The 27,343-nt window shown below is 48.6% G+C and overlaps 2 protein-coding genes and 1 long non-coding RNA gene across 3 annotated transcripts; all 3 read right to left on the reverse strand.

The window, feature by feature from the left end:
• Nucleotides 1-1,558: 1,558 nt before the first annotated feature.
• PRPH2 (peripherin 2) lies at nt 1,559-6,465 on the reverse strand. The gene is made up of 3 exons (XM_062622726.1): nt 5,637-6,465; nt 3,035-3,281; nt 1,559-2,063 (listed from the first exon to the last, which is right to left on the reverse strand). Exons 1-3 carry the CDS (start codon nt 6,215-6,217, stop codon nt 1,827-1,829), a joined length of 1,065 nt encoding a protein of 354 aa, XP_062478710.1. The 5' UTR covers nt 6,218-6,465; the 3' UTR covers nt 1,559-1,826.
• An 8,455-nt stretch (nt 6,466-14,920) lies between these two features.
• Nucleotides 14,921-16,531, reverse strand: TBCC (tubulin folding cofactor C). Its single transcript, XM_062622725.1, has 2 exons — nt 15,192-16,531; nt 14,921-15,161 (listed from the first exon to the last, which is right to left on the reverse strand). The coding sequence occupies exon 1, from the start codon at nt 16,402-16,404 to the stop codon at nt 15,340-15,342; it is 1,065 nt and encodes a 354-aa protein (XP_062478709.1). The 5' UTR covers nt 16,405-16,531; the 3' UTR covers nt 14,921-15,161; nt 15,192-15,339.
• A 1,850-nt stretch (nt 16,532-18,381) lies between these two features.
• LOC134165686 (uncharacterized) lies at nt 18,382-27,096 on the reverse strand. Its single transcript, XR_009965614.1, has 2 exons — nt 27,034-27,096; nt 18,382-19,989 (listed from the first exon to the last, which is right to left on the reverse strand). It is a non-coding gene; the product is annotated as an uncharacterized LOC134165686 (long non-coding RNA).
• Nucleotides 27,097-27,343: the final 247 nt, after the last annotated feature.

Consider the following 27,343-nt stretch of genomic DNA (forward strand, 5'->3'; position numbering starts at 1 on the left):
GTCTGGTTCATGCAGTCCTGCCGTGCAGAGTGTCCCTCAGCAGAGCAATAGACCATAGGCTGCGGTGAGTAGCAAGTTGGCTTTTACGTTAGTGCCCCTTTTCTAGTCAGCCGGACGCAACAAACGACAGAGTTGTGGCTTTTTAATTCATCACCGTGACTAAGCCCGTTGCTGTAACTAGGGAGAAAAGCTGCGACCTGCTTTGGAGAAGGGGAAGGAGAGCAGAGATACCTGCCAAAGCCAAGCCTTGCGTGCAGATGGCCTCAAACAGCCTGGCCACCGAGGCGCAGACCACGGCTCCATGTACGGATGCAGCCCTGCCTGTCCCGCTGTGAATGGCCTCTCCACCCTAGAAGGAGTTTGAACCAAAGCTGGAGGAGCCGCAAGTACCCAAGTGATTAAGAGTGAAAGCTAATGGGCAGTAATTACGGCAGTAATCAGGCAGCTGCAAACATGGCTTTGTCTGAAGACCAGCCAGGACCCACGGAGAAGCAGAGGCTTTGCGCAGCCAAATGGGGTGCCTGGCTTGTAGCCGAGCTGCTGCGGTCGTTTGTGCGGGAGGCTGGGGCTTCCTCTCTGGGCTTTCTTTCCCTTTATGCTCAAGGTGATGCTTTAGAGCACCACTTCTCTTCCCCACCACCTTCCCTTCTAGAGGCCGTGCAGCCCTGCAAACTCTTTCTGCGCCTTACTGCAGCTTTGTGTATGAGAACAGAGATGCAGCAGCAAATGCAGAACGTGCCTTCCCTTTGACTTCAAAGATCCAATGCAAGGTGCCCCCTCCCTCACAGAGAAAAAATGCAACCTGTAACATTTGATCTCTTGGGGACTGATTTAACTTAACTTTTCCCTGGCCTCAAAGCTTGAGGCTTGACATAGGTGTGCAGGAGTGGTGTCCAGTCACTAGGACCCCGGAAACATTTAAAGTCGTAGCTCTAAGTGGCCTCTTTTTGTTGTTGTTGTGTTTTTCCCTTGTCTTAAAACCAGTTGGACTTGAGTATTGTGGCGTGTTCCATGCTTCTTACCACGTCCAGAACAGCCGTAACTGGCACACGCTCGTGGCACTGATTCCACCCGCTACAAGAGGAATCTTCTAAGCTCCTGCTTGTTTAACTACAAGGGGAAGCAAAAGTCTACACCAGGCTCATTCAAGACATGCGGGCTGAAGCCCCCCTGAGCTCTTACCTCGGTGGTGTGCCCGTGATATTTGCGCTGCTTCGTTAAATTACAGTTTTTGCTCAGGACATGAAATCTCCTCGGAAGTTTGCATTTTGCTCTATGTACATCTTAAGAACACAGCAGGAAAAAAAACACCATTGCTTAGCACAGTAACAAAACTTACATGCAATGAGAGGTTTGACAAAATACCTGTATCCTAAGTTATATACAGCTCTGGAAATCCTCTTTCCTTTGACTGCTACCGTGGTACTCCCCAGACACCCAATCTGTTTGCTTGCTAAACTGAAACACATAAAATACACTGATAGACCAGCCTGAGCAAAGCAAAGATGAGCTTTTCCAGTTCCACTTGTGATTTCCGAATGAGACGGGATGGGTCACTGTGTGGGTTTTAAACTAGCTGTCCCTGATGAGGAGCACGTGAATCTTGCAAGTCCTAGTGGGGTCATTCCCCCAGTTAGGTGCGGAGGTGGTGTATCCACACCGGGGATAAGTGCGTTATCCCCAGGTGCGCTACGGTGTAGACTCCCATATACAAAAAGCATGTGTAGAACCGCGTATTCTGATGGTCGATGCGTAGCTTGTAACGTAGATCTGCACAGTTCTCAGTTTGTTTCTTCTCTGATAACAAGTCCACCTCGGAGAGGAGCTCAGCTGACCGTTGCGATGGCTGGCGTCTTCCCTCCTTCCTCTCCTTCGGCCCCTTCTCCTTCTGTTTCCACCTGGTTGAACTTACCGAGCTTTTTCAAGCTCTCCAGCGCGGATTTCAGAGTGTCCTTCAGGCTGTTCTCCAGGATCCACCCTTCGCTTTCGCACTCAGGGTCCTCAGGGTTTGGGATGCTTTCCAGAGAGGTGTGCAGGAGACGCAAGCCAGCCATCACGGACATCTGAGCCATGGGAAAACAGAGAGCGTCAGGCAAACCTTCATACCCCGGTCTGCATCTGCCCTGCCCTCTGCTACCAACAGCCCCGGCCGGAGGGTGAACAGAACCAAGGGCACCAGGTACGGCTCAAGGGCTGCGGGGATGCTCCTTGAGAGAGCAGAGCCCGAGCAGCCTCCCCCTTGAGGTGGCCGGGAGGGGTGAGGAGGAGCTGGCAGGGGGAAAGGGGAGGGCGAGGGTGTGCAACCAGCGGGCACCACGGGGAGGGTGGCACTTGGTAAGCAAGGAGTGGATGCTTCAACTTAGGAAGGAAGAAGGTGCCGGCTGCTGCGTGGCTCTGTGTGGCCACGGCACAGGGGTGTCCCATGTACCCCATCCCTGGGCCAGCACCTCCTGGGAGCTGCTAATGGGCCCTCTGCTCCTGTACAGGGGTCTCGTATGTGCCTGTTCATATGTGTTCACATGTAAGCTCTGCACATGTGCTCACACGTGAGCTGTTCGTACGTGCAGCTGGCCCCCGGAGCGCCTGCCACCACCCGCTTGCTTTTAACTCTCCCTATTTTCACTTTGACCTCAATCCATTCGGCAAGTATATTAATGTGGTCAAGGAGATGTTAAGGAATCAGCACCTGTGCAGAAGAGAGCAGCACCAGGATCTGAGCCCTTTGGTTTTAGATAGGGATGTGCAAATAAGGAAACTGAGGCAGCAGTGACCTGAGCTCTCGCTGGCTCCATCTCAGGTGAATCTCCACTTCTGACACTGTATTGACCAGTCCCAGCAGCCCTGAATGAGACTTTCCAGCTGTGCCTTTGACCATTCAGGCCTTCTGCAGTTGTTCTCTATGGGATGCTCTCTCAGCCACACAGGTTGGAGCACCAGATGGCTCCAACCACATGTAATCTGTAACCCCGAAAGCTCCGGAGCCCCTGCACAGAGCCGGTGCTGCAGCCAAGCGGGGTGGAGGGGACAGGCCTACCTCAAAGAGCCAGACGAGGAGGACGACGGCGCCCATGGAGCTCATCATGCTGCTGTAGTAGTGCAGGAGGGCTTCCCGGCAGCCACGGCGCCAGAGGTTGAGCTCCTCCGTTTGGTAGTCGTAGCTGTAGTGAGCGGAGTTGTTGGTGACCTGGTACTGGATGCAGGGTCTCGGCGAGCTGGGGTTGCAGCAGCTGAAAGGGACACCGTCCACCAGGTACCTGCCGTCCACGTTGCTTTTGATCCGACTACGGGCAAGGGCGGAAGGCAGCGTGAGCACACACACATCTAAAGCCAGACCAGGGCAAACGGGAGATGCCCGCGGTGACCTGAGCTTGGAAAAGGACCTACAGCAGCTTTAGGGCGCACCGTACCCAGCTAGACCACTGATCCAGCAAACCTAACAGCTTCTCTCCGGTAACAGCTCCAGAAAGGGGCTATGCATTTATTCTTGCCTTAAATACCAGCTACATTAGCAAGGTGGCCAGTGTTTAAAACATGAAACGTCCTTCTAAGCTCCTTGGAGGAGCTCCCCAGCTACTGTTGACTTGAGACTGCGGTTGCTCTCCATAAACAGCCATTTAGTCTGGTACATGGGGAGATGTTTAGATGAGAGCTACTCAGAAGGCAATTACTTCCACTGGCACTGCAAAATAGACCACAGTGACAGGACTGCAACTCTAACAAACACCATTTTGCTTGGAAAATGACAGAACGGAGAGCCCCGGTGACCTAGAAAGGTGACAAGAGAATCTGAGAGTCACTTGTAGCTTTCTACATGGGTATTTTCAAGCTGCGTCACAGAGAGGTGATGGCAATGGCCTGGTGAAGCCACATGCCACTTTGCAGCCATGACCTAAATATATCTAAGCTCCAAATGCAGTTGAGGTTTTACCTCTGGATTGAAAGTATACTCGGAGTTGGGTCTAATTCGCATGGACGTGTCAATGCTCCACCAGTTTCAGAGAGATCGGGTCAGGTCTTTGCTCCACAAATAACACAACAATCATACTGCAGGGGGTGGACCTTTCCCTGGAATTAATGCTGTTGGCTTCCAGGAATGTGAGCAGAGACCAGGCACCACTGTGTAGCTCAGACCTTGAATCAACATCCATTTGTGGACCTCTAGTGCCCTATTTCCTGCCTCGGTAGTACAAAGAAATAGCTGCGAGTCTCAGTCCCAAACAAGCCATCAGTTATTAAGGACGCTATAACCTTGCTTTCCCCCTGTGCTTTGCCCTTCCACTGCTGCTGGATTAAGTTACAGCCCTCAAATCTCCACATAATGCCGGCAAGGGGTTTTCAAGCGGTTATTTATACCCGCGGGCATACCTTTGCAATGCAAATACTCCCTTATTAAACAGCAAATGTATTTGCTACGACCTCCCAGTGCCATAGCTTAAGCCTGGAACAGTTTTCACTCTAAAGTCCTGACTCCGGGTTGCAAACCCAGCCAGACCCCCCCAGGTGAAAACAACATGCAGAGAGACACACGGTGAAACAGCACTTACACAGTCAGAGAGGGACCCCAAGAGAGACACAGCATTTCTTTTAACACAGGCAGTACATTTAAGAGGCAGATTGCTTGCAGCTCACGAGGCCCTTCGTGCAGCCACACGGTAAGAACGTTAGCGGATGATGGTCCCAAAGAGCTTTGAATAAAGAGCTCTTCCCCCAGTGCTGAATTCTCTAACAGGTTTGGGGCATTTCTGCTCAATGCTGCTTCTTCATTGCAAAAGTTCACCTGTTCTCGTGCCTATTTTTTCCCTGCGCCTACCCTGATTTGGAGACTACTGCCTCTTTGGGCACTGACATCAGAGCCGTTAAGGTGTTCCTGCCCAACAATCTGTTCTGGTTTGCAGAGGGGAAGCTAGTTTTCACGCCAGGCTTCGCAAAAATAGGCACAGGGATGCACACGAGAACACGGCTTTACAAAGGAGAGAACTTAAAACGCATTTGGCTCCAGGGGATGCTGCGTAAAGGTAGAACATCAACGGGCGTTGATGCCCAATCTCTTCACAGCAATCCATTGAGGGAATAGCAAACGGAAACTCTACACCTTAAGCATTCAAGACGCAGGAGTCACTGGCAAGGCATTACTGGTTCTATCGGTTTCCATGAGGCAGATGGATTGCCAGCATCTAGGTGGAGTTTTAGAAGCGGTATCAACGGAATATAGCCAGGGAAGCCTATTTTTAGAAACTTAATAAATTGCATTGGAATCTGCTTTAGGCTTAGAGGAGTTCTGACGCTTCCCTGTTGATCTGGGGAATACGTACGCGTGGCTCAATGGAAGGGCTTTATAAAGAGGTAAAAGACAGTAAAAAATACAATTTTTTCAGCCCGTTTACACCACACTGACAGCGAGAACTGCGTTTTGGTGCTTTACGTTTTATGTCCTGGGGGAACTTGGTTGGACTTCATGCTCTTGAAGGTCTTTTCCAACCTAGTTGATTCTAGGATCCCACGAACTTGCAGGGGAGGAAGCAATCTTCACCATTTGACACAAGACCCCTCCAGTCCCTGCCTGTCGGTTACCTTTCTTTAGCCTAACATTTGCCCAACAACGCTACCAAAGGTACAAACCCCACTGAGTCACTTACTCTTTCACTTCCTTGGAGCTGAAGTCCAGGTATCTGTTGCTGATCCACTGGATTTCGAACCAGTCTTTGAAGCCATTGTTCCCGCAGCACTTGAACTCGATCTGGAGCATGTCGATGGTCTTCTTCATGAAGCATCTTCCCGGGGTGTCTGTGTCCCGGTAGAACTTCATGCCGTTCTTGAGCCCCTGGGCCAGGGTGCTCTCCAGAGAGCCCCGCATGAGAAAGCAAAGCAGAGCAACGAAGAAAATGAGAATGTTAAAGAGGAAACAGAGAGCCAGGTAAGGTCTCAGCAAAGGCTTCCACTTGGCAAATTTAGCGGGATCCAGAGAGTCGTAACAGATTTTGCCAGCAAACCCATTGAAGGCGCAGGATAATATACCCACCAATATCAAAGAATTGGGCACAAAGTGGCTTTCAGAATTGTCCATCACTTCGCTTCGCTTCCGGAGCTCGATTTTGAGGAACAACCCCATGCTAAAGACAAGGATCCCAGCAAACACCGAAAACCAGTTCATGAGCCATAGTCCCTGGGCTAGTTTTACCCGTTTCTTCTGGCTGAATTTGACCTTCAGCAGTGCCATCTTTCTAGTGGGAGACGTTGGAAGGTTTCACAGCCTGGACCCCTCTTCTCGGCGGAAGCTGCTTGAGGAAAAACCATTCAGGCACTGGAAGAGAGCCTGACCAGCTCAGCGGGAAGCGAACCACTGCATGGTCCTTCCATCCTGGGCTCCCCACGCTGGGGATTCAAGCAAGTAAAAATACGCAAAGATCCCAATAGGACAATTTCACATCAGTGAGAAAAACCAGGCAGTGGGCACCTCCAGCTCTTGGTGGTGGTGGTGGTTCCTTCCAAGCAAAGGAGAAACTGTCCCAAGGGTTCAGATGATTTGCCCTGGATCTGCAAGACGTCACTCTAATGCCTTTAATCATTTGATCCAATCTGGAGAGATGTCTGTCAACAGATGAGTGCAAATAATCCCTCATTTTACTATTTAGTAGATTTGTGCTGCCTTATGATAGGCTGCTGGGCACAATATGAAAACCCAGAGACATAAAAAGATCTTTGTGGCCAGAGGAATCCTTTGAGGAAAAAGGAAGAGGGCTTGAGATTAATAAAAACAAAGGCTGCTTGAATACGGAAATACACTGTCCCTTCACAGAATCATAGAATAGTTAGGGTTGGAAAGGACCTTAAGATGAAGCTGATCTAGTCATATCTACAGTCAAAACCACCTTTTCAGTGCCTGTCTTCCTGTGTTGGTTGACTCGAGGTGCCATCCCGTGGCTTACGTGTCCTGGAAGCAGACAGGCGTGTGGTTGACAGCGACCTAAAACCCCTAAGCTTGGCATTTTCTACTTATTCCCATGGCTTCTGTCATGTCCAGGGCCTTCATAGGAGGGAAGGAGAAAGGAGAAGTTCGGAGAAACTCTGCTTTCACACTGTAGCGGGCAGGAAAAGAGGGATGGAACCCCCTCCTTTGGTGGTGAGCTTCCTCCTCCTGCCACACGGCGGTCCCGGCAAGCTCTTTGCAGTGCCTCAGGGGCTTGGCTTGGCTTGGCTTTGCTCGCCCTGCAGAGGCGCAGAGCGGTGGGGACGGTCCTGCGCTGGCTCACGGCAAGGAGAGTTAACCTCAGGCACCCCCAGGCAGTGCACCCATCACCCTGCAGGTGTGCGAGGGTGTGAGGACACACTGCAGGTGAGAAAGGAGCCGCCTCAGGAGGCGAAGGGGAGGCTCTGCCCGAGCCAGGCTGGGCTGATGGTGCTGCCCCAGTACCCTGGGGACATCCCCTTGTGGCTGCTGGCCCCTGGAGCACCAGCCCTTGAGGGGAAGGTGGAGGGACGTGCCCAGGAGGAAGGCAAGTGTGAAAGGTGATAGTGGTTAAACCATAAGGCACTGAAAGGCAGCCCGTTGGCAGTGTGCTGCCCTGAGTTACCATGGATGCTGCTCGGCTCCCATGTGAGACTCGGGAGGTCTCTCCAGTAAGGACAAGGCTATCGAGCTGCTGCTTTTTTCTGTGCCAAGAGGGGTTTTGTGATGGAGCTTTCCTGGCTGCCCAGGGCAGGGCTGCAGTCACCATCCCTGCAAGTGCTCACACAGCTTGTAGCCCTGGGTCCGTGCTGGCCCCGGCAGCGCTGGGTAAGGGCTGGACTGGGTGAGCTTAAAGGGCTTCTCCAGCCTGGTTGATTCTGTGATTGCAGTGACCTGGGGAGCAGCTTGTAGCTGGGATGTTCCTAGAGCAGGCCTGGCTGCTGGCATTGCTGCTGCCTTGCAGGCAGAGGGTGCATAAGAGGAAAGGAGGAAGGCAATTGTCCGCCGGGGACTGCTCTCTCTGCTTGCCCTGAAGTGGGTGAAAAGCGCTGTCTCTGTTGTGCGGTAAGCTGTAATCACATCCCTCCTGGTTTCTTGCCAAAACAGCCCCTACCCATGCACTGTATCTCACTGACTCCTCCGGGGTTCAGCTAGGAAACACGAGGTAGCTTGGAGCAGGGTGCATTTTACCTGACGGCCTGAAGTCAGCTCTAGGCAAATGAACCTGAAACTACTTCCTTTCTGGTCAGTGATGACAGAGGGAAGCTTTACTTACAGAGAAAAAGAACTTTCCCTCGGGACCACAGGGATATGCAGTGAATTATGTCCTGCGGTGCAGTTAGCAGGACAAGAAGCAGTAAACCTGCCCACAGCAGACGTAAGCCTGGCGCTGCTCTGGCTATGGGGAAGTCTGTATTCAGGAGCACAGATGAGTCCGAATACCTCAGTAATTTAACATCCAGATGTCCATGATGAATCTGGTGCGGCAAAGCCGTGTTATTGTGTGCACGGGGGTGTTTCCTGTTCAGTCAGGAGTAAAATAGGGAAAGAGAACCTGCAGCGTATGCTTCAGGGCTCATTGGCCCCTCCAAATTTACTCTTCTCCTTAAGCCAAGGTAACAGGAGGGGGTCTAATAAACGACTCCTCAATGTCAGTGTTTTCTGGGGGAGGATCAGTGACTGACCTCACGCTCAGGAGGGGACACTCGGGTACCAATTAGAGCTCTCAGACTTTAGGTGACACCTTTAAAGTCATCACAGAGAGGGGTCAACACAACCAACCCAAGCCAGACCTGGAAAGCTGCTGCTTACTGAGGTAGTTTCAATAGTCTGATAGCATTAAATGGTTTGGGTTGGATGGGACCTGCAGTGGCAACACATCCTCACCTCTCAAGTTAGCTCTCACCGTGCTGGGAAGCTTGAAGGGGGATTGGTGGCAGTGGGAAACCACACGCTGCACTCTCAGGCTTCCTTTGAGTGTGAAGTTAACACGTTCCAAAGAGGGGAGTTAATGCTTCCCACTTGCTCCAGCCAGGATTTGCCTGGGTGTGCTTTTCCTCGCGCATCTCGATCTTGGCTGGGATTCACCTTTAATCGGGCAGGCTTCCTACCTCAAGTAGGAAATACTGAAGCTGATCTATAGCAGGCAACCTAATTGCTGTAAGGATGTTTGAGTTAATGGTCTCCTTGGAGGCTGCCTAGCGAACACAGGGGTGTAAGTAGTTCAGGTGCTATTCTGGAGAGAAAAGTGTTAGCATAAAGTACTGAAAATGCTACTTTGAACTCACCATGAATGTGTTCAAATCCACAACATCGCTAAAATACCATCATTTTTATGGGCAGCAATACCATATTGATAGCTTTCCAAAAAAGCTATGCCTGCTAACCTAAACATAAGCCACAAACCTACCACTTAATGCTAAGAGGGAGGAAAGAGTTGGGTCTAATGCAGACAATTCAGTCTGGTATTTGCTATAGAGTCTGCTGCCCAGTGCTGGATCAACTGTTATTGGGAATATGAGGTATAAAAGGCAAATTCCCTTTATATAGGCATGTCCTATGTACCTAAACTACGGAAGTGCTATTAGCTGGTGACAAAATAACCCCCTGGCCCCATTTTTCTTTCGTGCTGCTCTGTGACATGAAACGTGTGGCTTTCTTGGGTTCTTTTTTGTTTCCTTTCCTCAGAAGTGGTTAGGTTTCATGGCAAGAGTGAAGATGTCTGGGTTTACCTGTGATAGGAAGTTACTGTGTAGAGATAGGAGGGGGGCTTATGCCCTGTACCTCATGGTTTTGCTCACATTTGTAAGCATGTGGTTTGTACAGGGACGTTCCTCAGGAACAACGTGATAAGATGCTGTACCACGTTGTATGATTAAACAAGTCTTACTGATGACTTCCTTTTTTCCTCCTATGTACAGCACCGAGTTGGAAGGCTGCTGTGCCTGAGGCAAGTCGCTGAATTCACTGCTGGGGCTGTTGGACACATGGGAAAGTTGACTTGACATGGATCCTGTGGCTCCTAAACTGCACCATGGCACACGGGCAGAGGGCATTGCAGGGTTTTGCTCTGGGTAGCTCCCAGCATTTCAACCATCGTTATCCACAGTGTAACATGTTCAGAAAGCACCTTCATTTGACCCTCAGGATGGCCACTGTGAGTATTTATTTGTGCATTATTACACTACCACTATTACACTATGATGAGTACTTACGATTGTGATGCCTAGGGTGTAGTGTTCGCTGCTGAAACGAAAGGGAACAGGGAAGGTTATAAATCAATGTTTGTGCTTGCAGAAACAGGGAAGAAGTACGTCGGGAACTGAAAGAAGCTCACAAAAGGCTCACAGCAGTTATTACTGCTGGATCCTCCAGTGAGATAAACCAGATCCTGATGTGAATGGAAATGCTGAGATTCCGCAAGTTGCACAGTTTGGGGTTTATTTTCTTGCTGTTTGTATCTTTCCTGGCTTTTTACAACATGGGCACAAGGTCTCTTGTGCAAACCCAGCGGCTGTAATGGGAAAGCTATGTGGCAAAATAGGCTGGAGACCTGAGAGGCGGGGAGTGCCTGATGGAAAGGGGCAGAGCGGAGGTGCGAAAGGATGATGCATAAAGGAAGTAAGGAAAGGTACTTGTCTGTATGCAGTTCTCAAATGCAACAAGTCTGCCCTCAGATAAGCACTCTTACATGCTGGGAGAAATCCACCTGGTAAAAGTAGGATGCATGTGGAGGGTGGGCATGCATGCACAAACACTCCTTCCACGGGAGAACGTCTAAGTCGTTGGTAACATTTGAATCAGTTCCAGGTGAAGCCACTGAGGTTCGGTCCTTGTCTATGTGTAGCTATTGCTTACACAGGAAGAAACTTTAAAGGACACCCCAAAAAACCCAAACAAAACCCCAAAAGGAGGCCTTAATTTAAAAAATAATAGTAATCCAAGCCCTCAAAAATATAATGCAGACAAATGCGCACGGAACTGTGCTCTTCATGTGGTCCTTAGGCGTGTTTTCACACAACTGGCATGGCTAGAGCCCACAGCAGAACCTATTTAAATGAAACAGGGAGAGAATGCAAGTTAACTCCATTTTAATTCCTGGTATTCAGAGAAGCAGGGGCAGGCAGAGGGAGGAAATGCTGCTTCTCTGCAGACAAGCTTTGCCCCGTGCGACCTCTCACAGCCACTGCCAGTGCCAACACTCCAAGCTCTGTGTGGTGCTGGGGAATGGGCACACTTTTCTGCCATAGGCTCCTTATGTATTTTCTTGCACAGACAGACTTGCAGCACTGTGTGCAGTGCTCGTGTCCTCAGCATGAGAAGGACACGGAGCTGCTGGAGCAAGTCCAGAGGAGGCCACGAGGATGCTCAGGGGCTGCAGCACCTCCCACATGGAGACAGGCTGAGAACACTGGGGCTGTTCAGCCTGGAGAAGAGAAGCTGTTTGGGGAGTTACTGTCCCTGACCATGCTCGTTCAGTGGGCTTCTCTGAACAGTTGTCTCCCTTGCAGCATGTTGTTAGTCCTCCCTCCCTGCTGCACACTGGGGGTCTGCAGGGAAGGGGACTTTTGCAGGCTCTCCTGAGGAGGTTGGGCACAAAAGAGCCCTGGCTCCTGGCCTAGAAAAGGCTGCCAGGCGTTTTCTTGGTGTCAGCATCGCTTATCGCTCTGAAGGAAGGCTCAGAGCTTGTGCCGCCCTCCCTCCTCCAAGCTGAGATTAGCAAAGACAAAGCAGCCCTGACCAGGCTGCACCCAGTCTCCTTGACCCAGGGGAACAGAGACAGCCAGGTGCCTCTCCTCAAACGAGCTGCGCACAAGCTCTGCCCAAGCTCCCCTCCGGGTATTTCTTAGCTGCAGACTTCAGAAAGGGAGTTCAGGAGCTGGCAGCCTGCCGCTGGCAGCGCAGGGCACGTCATGGCACTCTCCTTTACACCCTTTGAGGGAGGCTTCCTTCAGTGAGAGGTTTCATCATCAAGTCATCTAGAGACAGGATAGCACAGAATTCCTCACTTGTTGAAACCGGACACTCAGCAAAACTATATAATCCCTTCCATAACCCAGATATGGGTTTTGAGCTCTTGGACAAACAGCTTACGGCTCACATGCAGACAGGAAGCAGTTTCTTCTGATGCCTTGTCAGTAGAGGAGAAAGGTACAATACGAAGCTACAAATCTGTGGACTAAGCTTCCAGCCTGTCCATGTTTAGCCTTTACTTTCTGTGGTTCCAGTGAAATAATCGGACAAATCTTATAGTCCAGACCTGCCAAAGGATCCCAAACATTTAATTTCCAAACCATTAATTTTGGGAATCATGTGTCAACATAAAAGGAATCCTTTTTTTTTGCATCTAGAAAATAGATGCCAAGAAATAAAAGAAAGAGCTGAGATTTTAAACTGCAGGTTTTAAATCACCAATTACAGATTTACAAATCTGTAATTTAAGTTACAGGTTATGTATCTGTAACTACCCTGTAGAACATTTATAGACGCAGAAACTTACTCCTACCATGCCTTTAGATACTTCTGTATAGATTTGATGAGTACGTGGTAATTCTCCCTTCACCTGAGCTATCACTTCCCACTAGATCTGACTGGAGAATGGACTCTCAGAGGAGTGACTGCACTTACGGGATACCAGCTAATACTCTCTCACTCACAGGGCTTTTTACTTTCTTCCTACCTGCTAGGGCTTGCAGGATGCCAGGGCTGGTGACTAACACAGGAGCTGTCTGCACTGGCGATGGCAGGAGGGCCACAGGCAGCATCCTGCCTGTGCCGATACCGATCGTGACTGCCTTTTCCATATGGATTTTTAACGAAAGAATACTGTAGTGCTGTTGAAATAACCTGATGGAAACGCTGAGGTGGATCCCTTTCTAACAGACCTTAGTATGTTGCAATTGCTATATTGCTGGAGGCTATGGATATGCCAGTAAACCTTTCCCACTGTGTAACTTGTGTTCACATCTGTTTCAAAACGGTTTTGATTTTCTCCTAGTATGATCCTTCAATAGGGAACTGACGTGTGCAACTGTGTGTGTATGTGTTCAGAGCTATAAATCACACGTAAGCATTTGCCTGAGCACACTTTCGCAGGTTTGCTGCTCTCAAATGGAGTTTTCTTGTTCCATGTCACGCTTGAGACCAAGATTCAGTCACCGGTTTTGTATTCCAAAGGTAATGGTAAATCCTTAAGTGCGAGTAATTGTCTGGAACACCTTTAGCAGCCTCCTCTAAGTCATGTTCCTGAAGAGTACTCCCTGACGATTTTGGTTTGACAAGGCTAAGGACTCGGAGGAAAGAAAGGAACTGGGATGTCAGTAACTGACAGCTGTCACCAAGGAAGCGTTTTTGGGCTGAAACTGAAGTCTAAATTCCCTTGGTTTGAGTCACACTCTGTTTATTCAGGCAATACTGCGTGCTGCGGACCAACAGCTAATAGTTACACGCCAGTTGGAAGTATGTGGAGCAGCACACATCTCTGATACCTGCAGCAGCCTCTCCATTTCTAGGTTTGGCAGTGTCTACCAACACGGTAAGTAAACTTACATCTGTATAGCTTCTGGCAGGCAGAACAAGGGCATTTCTGTAATTCCTACAGGCTGCTCAATCTGCAATCCCAGGATGCCAAGGGGACTGATTTGTCACTACCAGGGTATGTGGAGAAAGATTAACGTCAAAGTTCTGATCACATTCCTTAACAAGACGTTAAAAATTACATACATGAAAGCAAGAGTAAGGGTTTTCTTTAAATCATTTTATGACCCTGTCGATGCAAAGAAGACTCATCAGTGAAGGGACAACTGAAATCAGAGCAAATATATTTGAAATGCAAAATTCAATTCAATCAAAAAGTATACATTAACAGAAGTAAATAAAAAATTGTGAAAGAATATACAAAAGTTCCCTTCTTCCCCTCCTCCCCCTTTGAATTAAATAGGCTGAAAACCCCTTAGTTTCTCTACTCAAACCCAGCCAAGCCCTCAAGTGAAGTTTCAAGTAGTTCTCATGGCAGTAATGCAGTTTTGACAGTTCAGACAGTGTTTAATTTTGTTAGAGGCACATATATGACATACATACGGCATAAATATTTTGCAGTTTTAAAATAGAACTCTAAGCTGATTCTTGCAATACATCACAAGTTAAGGAGTGGTTCTGGAAACCTAGAACTACTGCGTATGCTTTATGTATGGAGAGTGGTCACTCCACCATCACTAACAGGGCACTGTAAAAACACTGCATTCCATGCTGCTGCTACTTTTTTGTTTAGCAGGAGAGAAGAAATGGGTCTTAAGTCACACTGCACTTTATGCAAGATAGCATCCAGTGTGGGAACTGAAACTTAGCACCTCACCTTCCCGTTTTAGTGACTCCCTCTGTCAACACTGCACCTACACAATAGCAGTGTGCTGTAAACTCATGGCAGCACCAAAGCCTCATGTGCGGTAGGCAGATGAAAGCGGTAGGATGTCCCTGAACACCTCTTCTGAAGTCCAACTGCAGCAGAGCAGTTCACCCAGCTTCTGTAATGTTAATCAGCACTTGCTGTGTACCCCTAAAAGTACTCATTTCATTCACCCCAGGTTGAAAGTGTTTACAGCAGGAGCATCCTTTCACTAACTCTTTCCAGACTGTGCAAGGTCAGTATTTATACAGCCTCTGCGGGTTTATTAATCTCAAGCAATCGGTGTATAAGGAGAGCATGAAATGTTCACTAGGAGACTTTTCTACCTTTAGGCTTCTCTCACTTGAAACAAAAGCCTAAAGAAAACTTTCAGATTCCACCCCTACCAGCAGAACCTGGCTCATAAATATAGCATAGGCTTAGGATTCAAAGGTCTGCTTCACTGTCCAGCTACAAAAACTCCTTTAAATTAATCTTTTGTCCCATTACTCCCTAAATGTCCCCTCCTGTGCTCCTCATGAGGTAGCATACTGTTGCCTGCAAACACGAAAAAATCTGGAATCTGATCTTTCCATTCGCAGCACATGTTCTACCATTCCCTGCTGAATCAAGCTCTGGATGAGTGAAAGCAGCACAACAGCTCCGAGAGGCTCATTTGTTTGTGTATCAGTGCCCCTTGTTCCACCTTAATTAGGAAAAAAAAGCCTGCAGTTCGGTACTGCAGCAGCGGGGAAATTCCATAGTGATACAGAAAGATTATAGCAGCATCTAGTGCAGGACAGTAAACTGTATTTGACTGGTATTCTTTGGCTAAAAAAAACAAACCAAAAAACAACAAACAAACAAAAAAACAGTCACACCTTGCAATTTGCAACCTGAATACTGAATGCAATGATTTAATGGCATATATGGGGGGGTGAAGTCCCGCAGTTTTGAGTCAATGCATTAACACCAGGATTTCTTGCTCAGTACTAAGATGCCCCTGCAGTCACTCCCAGCAGCTGATTCTCTCCTGCTCAGGGATCAGGCTCCAGTTGGGCGAAGGCCTGTCAGTGGCCAGCCAGTCAAAGTCATCCACCAGGTTCCAGTTGTTTCTGTCCCTGTCCAGCCCAGACGACTCGAAATCTCTCTCAATGCCGGGGTAGCTCCAGGTGTAGGGGGCAAAGGAGACCCTGGTGCAGTCCTCGATCACGGCTCGGCTGGTCACCTGCACGTAGAAGCGGCTGCTGCGGGTGCGATGGGTGCGGAGCTGCTGGCAGGCCAGCGCCAGGAGGCAATCGCTGCAGCCGTCCACCACCACGGAGGTGGACACGGGCCCGCAGAGCACGGTGCAGCCGCGGCAGTCGCGAACCCGCAGCGTGTTGGCGTTGCCGCGGAGCCGCACCTGGCAGCCGCGCAGCTCGCACAGCAGCACGTCGCGCTGCAGCAGCTCCGCGGGGCCGAGCTCCAGCTCCTCATCCTCGACGCCGCTGAACCCGCACAGCGGCGGCCCGCCCGGCTCCCCTTCGGCGGGCCCGTAGCCGGGAGCGGGCGCAGCCGAGGCGGCCGGGGCCCGGGCGGGCTCCGCAGGGCGCGGCTCGGAGCCCGGAGCCGCTTCCTTCTTGACGGTCCGGAAGGCGAATCTCTTCTTGGGCTGCAGCTGCTGGCGCCGCGCCGCCAGGTCGCTCTGCAGCCGCGCCACGGCCTCCTGCCCCTGCCTCACCTCGTAGGGCGCCAGGAACCGCACGCTCTCGGTCAGCAGCTTCTGCAGCCCCTGCAGCCGGGCAGCCGCCTCCTCCAGCAGCCCCGCCGCCAGCAGCCCCTCCAAGGCCTCCCGCTCGCGGGTGAAGGCGGCGATGAAGAACTCGCTCTGCTCCTCCTTCACCACCTGCGCCTCCTTCTTCTGCCGCTGCCGCTCCACGCCCTGCTGCCGCTCCGCTTCCCTCCGCTGCAGCCGCTCGGGCAGCACCGCGGCGGCGGCCGCCCTCGGCTCCTCGCGGGGCGCCTCAGCCTCCCTCGCCGCCTCCATCTTGCCTCCGCGCCTCTCCTCCCGGCCACTAAGCGGCCCGTCCATTGGCTGCCGGCAGCCCCGGTTGCGCCGGCGCCGCCGATTGGCGGGCACAGCGCGGCCCGGTGGGAGGGGGCCCAGGCGCTTTAAAGGGGCCGGCGCCCGGCCGCGGGATGGGGTGAGTGCCGGCGGCAGGTGCCGTGCCGTGCCGTGCCGTGCCGTGCCGTGCCGTGCCGTGCCGTGCCGTGCCGTGCCGTGCCGTGCCGCGCCGCGCCGCGCCGTGCCGTGCGGAGCCGGGGCCCGCGGTACCGCCGGGGCATAAATAACCCCCGCCCCCCTCCTGCCCCCCCCCCCCCGCGCGCGCAGCTGCCGCCTCCCTTCTCCTCATCCCATCTCACAGGCCGCGGGGGTACCCCGGCTGCCGGCGCGCCCAACCGCGCCTCGCCTCTTCTTTTCCCCTACCGCGGGGCTCTGGGGGTGCAGGGGTGCGGCTGGGGCCGCAGAGCGCGGCGGCGCTTCCTGAGCCCCTGGGCCGTGCGGTGCCGGCAGGCGCGGAGCCCCGGGGCTGGGCGGTGGTGCGGTCGCAAAGCGTCCCCGCTGGCTCCTTGTGCGGAGCGGCCGTTAGGAGCTCGCAGGTAGCGGTGTGGAGGTGCTGCCGAGCGGGCTGTGTTGGCTCCTGGCCGCCTGGTTGGTCTGCGGGGTGTTTGGTGCCCAAAGGGAGCTCGGTGGTTGAGGGAGAGCTGTGCCCGTGGTTACTGCGCCCTAGGGAGAGGGCCGTGAGGGATGCGCACGGGCCTACCTGCGATCAGGGTGAGGAGGGCTCTCTTCACGGTTAGGAAACACGCTTTAAGTACAAAGTGGGAAAGCGACCTTCGTTCCGATGTATTTTGAGAACTGTGCTTCTGTGTCACGGAATGTTAATTTTTGCAAGGGAAGTTAACACACAAAGCACTCTTCCAAGATAAATAAACCCCATCCAGTTCTACAAATACCGTGTCCCATCCCTTTGCATTTCAAAGTGTCCTACGGTAAATTAGCATCGGACCTAAACCTATCAGTGGAAGACAAAAGGTGGTAAACCCGAAGCAGAGACTCCAAATTTACTGTCTTCTAATAGGGCGATAGCATTGATCTTTTTTTGGTCTAATTCTCCTGTTAGAAAATACAGATTGTTACGCTACTGAAGGTTAGCATTTTAAAGTGGCCTTAGCTTGAAAGTAGCAATTGCTTTCTGTTCCCTGAGAAATACGGTATTAGGCGTAACACTGTTAGAGTTTTGTAGGGAGTACCTGAATCTTCTATGTAGTAATGCCAGCACAGTTAGGATGATGAAAGGAGGACAGTGAAACACCTTTAATCCTCGTAACGCACAAAGTACTTGCACTAAAATAGAGAATATTCCTTCCTTGTAAAGGGTACAGGATGAAATCGGAGGGTTTTCAAGGGGCTGCTGTGTAACAGCTCCTGTTGTGCAGAAGCAGTTGGGGTTGGGTGGGGGGCAGCAGCATGGGCAATGTCCTGGTTAATGCATTACGGCTCTGAACTGTCACAGTGCCGCATAGGTTCATGCGGCCAGAATTTTGTTCCTGAAAATACAGCTTTCTTAATCAAAACCCTGCAGAAAGGGAGAATGCTCAGTCGTGAACAAGGAAGGGTATCTTGAAACGGTCTCACTTAAGTGGTTGGGGTTTTCACTACCAATGTGTTTAAATACGCATTTAGCATGTCTTAGGCATTTTTGCTAGTAATGGATGAAATCCACTTCTGCAGCAATTGCAGTAATGTTACATCGGGTGAGAATACGGTGCTGTTCGGTCACTGTAAGAAAAAAGAAATCCTTACTTCCATATTGTTTCCTAAGGAATAGATCTGAGTTCTGTTTTACATAGCAGGCTTCTTTGCCTTACGCTCCCACCAGTACGGGTGATACGTGTTTATCCCATACATGAGAATATGGACAGAAAAAGGCTTTTGCTGTTTTTCAGTGTGCACAAATGTGACTGGCTTTGGTGTTGTTACACAAATACGGCCTGAGAGATGAACTGCAGTGGGTAAAACAGTTTTATACCTGAAAAGATTACAGTAAAACATTAACGTGCACAGCCTAAATTAAACGTTAAGTATTTTATGCTGCAGTATAATGGTAAGGTTTTATTGCATTTGGGCACTTAGAAAGCTTTGGAAAGTATTTTGTATTGGTTTTAAATTAATGAGGCCCAAATACACTTGTGAATAGGGGCTTTTGGGAGAGACCGGAATCTTTTCACCTTGCTAATGTGCACAAATAGCCCCAGATAAAAGAACGTGAAGTGTACTGAAAAATTAAAAAGGGAGCAGTAAAATTCTGCCAACTGTCTCATCTTGATGTTCCAAAGTTATTTCCTACACCTACAGTTTGAGGTTTTGGTATGACTGATATTGGTGTATATTTATCTTTTTGTGGTAATACAAATACTGACAATATTCTCCCTGTCGTTGCTGGCAGCAGCTTTTAAGGCTCTTTAGCGTGCCCTGAGCCATAGAGAACAGAGGATTTACAACTTCCCAAACAGTAACCACCTGAATAACAAACACGTAAGCCTTCTAGCTCAGGTTTGGACTCATGTTGGTAAGCTGTAACAAGCAGTTTAGCTGTCCGAGGCTATTAGATAAAAGTAAAGTTACAATTTCTGCCTGCCTGCTGTTCTCCCCCCTCACTCCCTACTTTAGCTCCTCCCTGGTTTGAAGGTAGATTAGCAGTCATTTTACAAAGACCTTTTGCCGCTGCTTGGACTGCACAGGGTCATTTGTTTCCCAGAAGCTGCACTTGCTAACTTGGATCTAGTCCTGTGAAACTCCAGAGCATAAGCTCCGTTACGCCTGCTTCCATGCTTAAATCTGTATCCCTTAGTGATGGCTCTTGAATGCTTTCTATCTGAAATATTTTGTACTGACTTAAACTGGCTCAACAGCATTAACTAGTAACCTTTGGAAGTATTGCATAGTTCGGGTGAAGGTTCAAGATTCTGTCTCATTCCATCCTTATTTTAAGAAAAGTGGGGAGTAACAGTGAGATCTATAAAGGCAACTGGCTTTCCAGCCTCACAGCAGTGGATTCTTAAACCTGAGGTTCCTGAGCTTGCAAAGTCAAGGACCTCATAGTTGTGGCACTATCTTGAGATGCAGATTTGTGCTCTCTCAAGCAAAGGAAGGAAGCAGATGCAGTTATTCCTTATCATCGGTCTGTGTTCCCAGCACTGACGTTCTTAGTTCCAAGCGGTGGAATGCCTGTACCTTGCGCTGTCGCACACAGAATGCTGGTTTGCCTTTTAGCTGTGTTTTCAAGAAAAGCAGCAGCCCTTTGTCTTGCATGGAGCTCTTTCTTATCTGATCGATGGGATCTCTGCTGTTACACTGAGTTTCTCCAGAAGAGATTAGCACATGAACATAATTACTTCTGGCTACAAAGTAGGTACTTCAGTGGCTTGTATAAGCGTCGTGGCATTCTGCTGCTGGTTTTAGCAAGGGCTCTTTGAACTCCTCTGGCACTGTGATCAGGCATTAAAGATGTAAGCCGTAGTATGATCCATTTAAGATACTGTACACGACATTTTTCACGGTGGAATGGGGCTGCAATAAAAGTGACTGTCAAGCCACTGTATTCCTGTTCTCCTGGGGAAAAAAAAAAAAAAGTTTAAGTTTCTTTACCATTACGTTTGGCATGCTGGTTGTTTTTTAAAAAGCTTATGTTTGGACTAAAATGTAGTGCTTTATGTACTTGGCCATATGGAAAGGCAAGACAATGTAAAATGTGTGTGTTTTAGATCACTAATTAGGGAGTTAGAGCTACAACTGTGAAACTTACTCGGTGCATCTTAATTGCTGTGAGTAATGCAAAAGCTTTGAAATGTAATCCTTGGGAATGCTTAAGATACTAATTATATTCCGACCAGGCAAGGTGCACTTGTTGGGAAACGAGTCTGAGCTGGTCCCTTCCGAGAACATGGTATTCTCAGTGCCAAAGGTGGAGAAACAAACCGGTTTCTAGGAAAATGAGCTACCCTCCAAAAGCGGGGACAGACTTCAAAACGTAAACGACAAGGGGCACCTCAAGACGAACAAATCAAGACACAATACACAGAGCACAAAAGCTCAAGAGCAGAAGAGAACTTAGGTTCGGCCCAGGCCTTGCTGTAATGGGTATTTAGAATCCTAAACTTGCTAATTGACAGTTAAATTGTGAGGACCAAGTGCGTGAGCTGCAGATGCTGTCTTACGCACTCTCACTTCGAAGTAATAATTCTGTTAGTCCTGGAGCTCCTTAAGAGAATTTCCCGGTTTGGAATTGTGGATCTTAATTGCAAATATATTCCTCCTTTTTTTTTTTTCCCTGAGTAATTTATATAAAAATATCTTGAAGACATTATATCCAAGTTTCCTGATTTTTTTTTTTGTTAGCTCTCCTGTAGTACATTCATTAGTTAACCAAGCTAAGAATACTGAGAAACTTACTCTGCCTTTTATTCATCTTATGAGCAAAATCTGTCTGCTCTCATTGTGAAGGAGGACTGCCTCCTCCTGTTATTAGCATTTATTCTTCAGTCTCAGTCTGAGAATAAATTCCATTCATGGCAATACACTTTTTAGTGATAATATTAAGACTTATCTTTCAGCAGTCTTTATTCATACCCAAATCTTACCCAGCCGGTTTCTAGTAGGGTCCCAGAAATACCCAAGTAAAACCATTCTTTCTCAAAAGTTGGGACTTAGATGGTGCTTTGTTCCCAATGTCCATTTTGTCTTGTCCTTCTACAAGTATAGCTTAGCATGTTTGTGTTATTAATTTTTTTGGTATAACTTACTATTCCACTGTTTCTATTTCCCCTCTAATGCTTCACTTCATGTTTTAGGTCTCCATTTTTTGTTTAAGTTCCTTCTGGTTTTATTTAGTGGTTTTTAAATCATCCGCAGCACCTCGGCTGTATTAGGAATGGGCCTTTTGTTACTTTCAAGGCCCAGCTGCTGGTTTGAATTACTACTGCTTTAAAAAGCAAACACGGCAAACCCTTGTGTCCATCTCCTCATTACACACCGGTGTGTTTCTGTATCTTTACTTAACTGGGTTTTTTTTCCCCATTCATCTCTGAATATTATAGAGGCTTTCCCGAATTTCTGCCTTCATTTTTAGTTTAAATTGCTTATATAAATCTTGGCTGTGTAAGCTGTTGAAGTTTATTTCTCCAGACACCGTAGTAAGGTTCTATCTGCAGAGGTGGTTTTTCCCCAATACATTTCAGTGGCTTACTGTCTTAAGACTATTCTAAATTGGAAGCGAGTGCTGTTCATCTTTCAAACTTAATTCTCCTTTTTAATGTACTCTAAGAATACGACTCTATTTAAACAACCTAGAGCATGAAAGAGTTATTTTTGATCTGTTTCAGTAATAATTTTGCGCTGTCATTTGTTTTGATGTGGGGCCCCGTCACCACATTCTCTCTGGTTTTACTTGTCTTCCATACGTCAGATCCACACCTCACAGCAGCACAGTTCTTCAAAATCTGTTCTTCAGATTCGTCACAGAACAGCCCTGTTGGCATTCACACAACCTCCAGCCATAGAAACCCGTCTGTCTCCTGGTACTGGTGTAAATCTCTTGTTCCGAGGCTCACTCTTTGTTACCTCTTCTTACTACCTGTATCGTAACCAGCCATCCCTTAAGATACGTATTGGTTAGACAGTCACGTGCTTGGTATGATGACTGATACTGGAGTCATACAGCTTTGGAAGTTACATCATGCAATTATGAGCCTGGTTTTGTAAGTAGTTTTGTGCAAGCTGAAATTTGCCAAGTTTAGGAAATTCTTACTGAGAGGGTCCTGATACTGGTATCTGTATCGATACTGATAACAGATATCGAACTGGATTTTTCATGTGGTATGTTGCATTTATATTCCAAATTAAAGTCTTTTGTCTCCCTTCATGCCACTGTATTTGAGCGCCCTACCTTTTAAGTGTTGTGACTCCTTCCTTTCTGTTGCTGCTGCCTTTCGAATGATGACCTATCTGTGCCTTCAAGCGTAGAGTTACTTATTCTTATCTAAATTAGTAATTTATAAAGCAGTGCGTAGTTGTAGTTGGATAAATAGTGTGTCTGGTGATGAGCTGACACAAGAAGCAGGTTAAGTGATGGAGAGATAAAGAAGTGCCATCCATACAGCTGAAGCACTGTCTGAGGAAGCAAGGCAGCAGTAAGCAGCTCTTTTCCATCCGATATACCTCAGAGAGGATGCAGTGAACTGAGGTTACAAAGCAGCTATTTAAGCAGAATCTTGGGATGACTGTGGAATTTATTCCTTTAATGCAAATGGGTTAGCCTGTAAATTCTTCTTTATGAGTCTGCTGCCCTTGATCTTTTGGAGTACTAATTTATGATTGCACAAGGATTGGAATGCTTGTGATACAAACCTGGAGAAATGGGCTGGGTAATAATAAAGTCACTTGATCTGAGAGAAACCTGGAGACAGAATGAAGGAAGAGGGTGTTTAATACCCCCTTATTTTCTCCCTCTCAGTATCTAAGCCTAGTTTTTACTTCTGCACAGTCTTCTGTCATTTCAGGGCCGTGTATCTCAGCTCGCTGCAAATGTCACTTGGTGTCTTTGCACACCTATGAGAGTGGTAGCTGTTAAACAGCATGGTCACAGTGTGACAGCTGATGTCAAAATACAGCAGACTGGTGTATTGTGTGCTGGGTGCACATGATGTTCCCTGTAGCTCTGCTTGAGAATTACTGCGCCAATGCCTGTTTTCTAAAGGTTTCTCCTATTCCTTCTTGACACTGGTCTGGCCTTTCTTCTCATGCTTATTTCCCCTTACTCCTTCTGAAGCAGCTACGGGAAAATGAATGAGAAAACAAATTAATGTGATTGAGGAAGCCAGAGAGAGACAGGAACTGAATGTGCGTTGTACACAATTCAGAGAAGAGGACTTTGGCTGAGGACAGCAGCTCTGGGCAGGTGACCTGGGGGCAGAAGAATTTTGATGGGTTAGGGTTTTTGTGTTAATGCTGTTAGGCGGTGAGAAGAGGGGCAACCTCCGGGGGAGTGACACCCACTTCAGAAACACCCTGTGATCCCCTTGAAAAATAAGCATGAGAACCTCAGAGCAAAAAGCAGTATTTCTTTATAAATGTGGTCTGGAAAATTCTGTAGTACACCAGAAGGTGGTAACACCACAACTGAAGACTGCAGCCACGCTTTTTAGTATTGCAAGTAATGTTAAGTGCGTGCTTTAGTCTGACCTATAAAGTCGCATCCACCCATTTCTACCTGAGCCAGTTTTGTTTCTGAACCAATATAGCAAAGATAGAATTATATATGCTTTTTTACTTCTGCAGAGAGCACAGTGTGTTCTGGCGTGGTTTTGTTCACTCAACGGCCATGTAAAGGGTTTTCATTCTTAAGCTCACCCTTTTGTGTAGATCTGGAGAAATCTAGTGTGGTCAGGGCACTTCACTGTATCAGATGTTAGCTCTCCTTCCCTTTTTGTACTGTCCCTGCTTAGCAAGGTTATTGCCAATGCTGCTTCAAAACATGCTCCAGGGAAAGTAAGTATAAATTATGGTACAGTCACGGACAATTTAGGTAGGCTTGCTCATGTTACTTATAGGAAGGGAAGCTACCGAAAATCACGTGTCCTCTTTCCTCCTCTTCCTCCTTGCTCTTGCTTACTTCCCATTGTGGTTTTTGTAGGACTGGGAGACTAATAATAATAATACACCGGTCAGATGTTCTGCCTCATAACCTCTGAAACAAAGTTCCTTCCTGTTAACTCGAGCAGAACGCTTGTGGCGGCCCTGCAGCTCACAAGTTCCTACTTTAGCAACGTTCTCTAATTCTCAGCCAGTGATGCTGAGTAAGCTTTAATTCAGGGCAGCGTCGGGTCCCCTGAAGCATCTGCTGAAGTTAGGGACCTTTAAGTGCGGCCTTTTCCATTTTTTAATGCTACTGTCGGGAGTGTTATGGGCTGTAAGAGTCATTAGGATGTGGAGCTCTCTGGCATGTGGTGTTTCTGTCCATGCTGCTGGCTAAGTCAGGTTCATACTGCCTTTATGAGAAGTGAAGCCAGTATTTCAGCTGATGGGGTAGGCAGGACCATGCTTGTGTTTGCTATGTCTGGGCTGCACTGAGGATCTGTTGCACTCACGCTAAAGCCCAACCCTTCCATTTAGGGAGTGATTTGAAACTTTACCGTGGAAATACGTGTAAACAACAACTGCAGGTCTTGGCTTTGGCAAAGGTTTGGAATCGGGCTTTTACCCTTTGTTTCCCGTATAATAATCTGAGTTGGTTGATTACTTCAGTATTATAACCGGGTCCTAACTGAAAACAATGCTGAGGTGCTGACCGGTTTTAAACATAAAAGATCTGGTCCACTCCTTCAGGAAGGTCCACATAGTACATTGCCCCTGTAATGGTTTGGTTTGTCTTTTAAAAACTCAAAACCTCAAGTGCTTTTTGAGCTGTAAAGCTAACGAAGCGTGCGCTGCTACACAGAGGCTTCAAATCCGGGTCTCTAGGGAGTTTTTGAAGTTACTTTTTGCTAAAACCAGGGAAGGTTGCTGTGCACAAGTCCTTGGGACTTACTAGCAGAAAAAGGTCTCAAACAGATTTCCTGTTTTAGAAGCATTACTATATATGTACCTCTACATGCTAAGAATCTCTGTTTCCAATCAAGATGTTAAGAAACTAGGCTTGTCTGCATCGGCTGAACGAAGACTGTTTTAGTGATGTGTTTAATGAATATTTGAGTTAGTTTTGTAGAACCCAGAAGCTTTGACCGAAATTCTCGTACCAACGCGTTCAGACGCAGTAAACTGTAGAACTGTATTAATGAACTCGCAGTGCTGTGAGCATTTTAACCTAAAGTGCTCGTTTTGCGAAGGAGCATTTCAGGTTACCCCCGGCTCTCTTTAAGCAGCTGAAATCGGTGTCATCTGGTTTCCATGCAGCGGTAAGAACGTATCCAAAACCCACCCAAAATACGGCAACTTGTAAAAGGGTCAGATCTGACTTTCTCTCTCAAGGTGACCTTGCATTTTTCCGTGCCCCTTGCTCCAAGCCTGTCGTGGTTTATATATACAACTTCAATACGAAGGCAATCAGCCAGGCCGTTAGAATTAATGCAGGGAAAAGCTCGTTTTTTACTTTTCTAACCCAACCCCCCCCCCCAATTTTTAACCGAAACTAAACCGCTCGGCCGTGTCTACATTGCCGGCTGTACGGCCTTCTCAAAGGGGGGGGGGGGGGGGGGGTAGGAAGGGGAGAGAAAAGAGGAGCTAAACTTTGTTGAAGGGACTGACTGTGGCGATGGCGCTGGAGCCGGCGGTGTGTCCCGCCGGAGGGGAGCGGAGGGGAGCGGAGCGGTGCCGCGCTGTGCCGTGCCGTGCCGCGGTGCGGTGCGGTGCCGCGCCGTGGTGTGCCGTGGTGCCGCGCCGCGCTCTCCTCCCGCTCTCTTTCTCTTCCCCCCTCCCTCCCTCGCTCTCCCGCTCTGCCTCTCTCTCTCTTACACTGCCAGCCCCTGATGTGATGGCGAAGAAACCCCGTTGACAAGGCACTGCTTTTTCATGACGGTGAGTTTCCCTTTGAGTGTATTATAATTTTGTGATAAAAATTTCAAGGAAAAAAAAACCCACACAACCTCCTTCCTCCCTTCCTTCGGGGAGGGAAAAGAGAAGGGGGGGTGGGGGGGAGAGGAAAATCTATCTCCAGACAGGCAGAAAAGAAAGAGGAGCAAATTAACAACCAGGAGTTGCCAAAACCAGGATATTAGGTTTCAGCCCAGAGAGCTATTGGCTCTGGGGCTATGTATATAAATATATATCTAGAGAGAGAGAGAGAGAGCGAGAGGGGAGACGAGACGAGGAGAGGAGAGGAGGAAGAAGAGGGATGTTTTGTGGGTGGCTGTTGTTTGGGCAGATGTGGCTTCACATGGGAATGAACTATATATATATTTATATATATATATATATTTATTCTTCCGCGAGGTTGGTGGTGGTGGCTGCTGAGGGCACGCAAAAAAAAAAAAAGTTGTTTCTTAAAATAAAGGCGGAGGGGTGTGTGTGTAGAAAGGAGAGATAAGGTTTCAGGTCCAGGCTGATAGCTGCAGAGAGGGGAGAGGTTTGGGGTGGGTTGTGTGGGGTTTTTTTTCCCCCTTCTCGCTGATGCCATGCAAATTGAGGAGAGGAGGGAAGGGAAAAAAAATCTCTTTTAATGACTCATTGATTGAGCCGGTTTAAAATTAGTTGTTGTTGTTGTCTTTCTTTTTTTTCCCCCTCTCTATTTTCCGCCCCCTTGACGGCCATCAAGAGAGGGATGGAAAGAGGAGAGGAGGGAGCGTGTGTGTGTGTGTGTGTGTCGATGTGTGAGTGCGGGAGAGTGAGAGAGGGGGATAGAGAGAGTGTGTGAGGGAGAAAGAAAAATAATCTTTTCAAATCTCCTCCCTCTTTTTCTTCCCCCCCTCGGTTCTTTGCTTTCCCTCTAAAGCTCTGTGGTCTGGGAAACGCTCGTTCATCCTCCTCGCCGGGAAAATGGAGACGCTCCGTGCCTCTCCCGGCCGCGCGCCTGGGAAGGATTTTTCCTGCCTTTTTCCCTTTTTTTCCCCCACTCCCGGCTCGGTTTTCGCCCCGTTTCCCCCGTCCGCTCGCCACCACCCTCACCTTGCCGTTTCCTGCGCGCATTCCTGCCTTCTGGGGATCTGTTTCTTCGCTTTTCCTCGTTTTGTTTTTTTTTTTTCCTCGGATTTTGATGCGATTCGTTTGAGCCGCCTTTGCCGTTTCCTCGGGATCGCTCCGTGCCGCCCGCTTCCAACCGAGAGCGATGGAAGCGGTGCTGCTTTTTGTGGGTGCGCGGTAGGTTTGGGGCTAATGCGCTTACCCCCCTCCTTCTTTTCGGGAACGATTTTTCCGCCTTTTTATTTTTCTTTTTACGTATTCTCCCCCCCCCCCCCCCTTCTTTTGGAGATGTATT

Source organism: Pezoporus occidentalis, unplaced genomic scaffold, assembly GCF_034315485.1.
Source record: "Pezoporus occidentalis ecotype Australia unplaced genomic scaffold, CSIRO_AGI_Poc_V1 ctg245, whole genome shotgun sequence".
Lineage (NCBI taxonomy): Eukaryota > Metazoa > Chordata > Aves > Psittaciformes > Psittacidae > Pezoporus > Pezoporus occidentalis.

What these genes read in the sequence shown, in the direction of transcription:
- PRPH2 (XM_062622726.1), bottom strand. Translation starts at nt 6,217, where the DNA reads ATGGCACTGCTGAAGGTCAAATTCAGCCAGAAGAAACGGGTAAAACTA. An exon ending in AGCTCCAAGGAAGTGAAAGA is followed by an intron (nt 3,282 to 5,636) that starts GTAAGTGACTCA and finishes CCTTGCCCGTAG; the next exon opens with TCGGATCAAAAGCAACGTGG. An exon ending in TCCTCGTCTGGCTCTTTGAG is followed by an intron (nt 2,064 to 3,034) that starts GTAGGCCTGTCC and finishes CCCATGGCTCAG; the next exon opens with ATGTCCGTGATGGCTGGCTT.
- TBCC (XM_062622725.1), bottom strand. Translation starts at nt 16,404, where the DNA reads ATGGACGGGCCGCTTAGTGGCCGGGAGGAGAGGCGCGGAGGCAAGATG.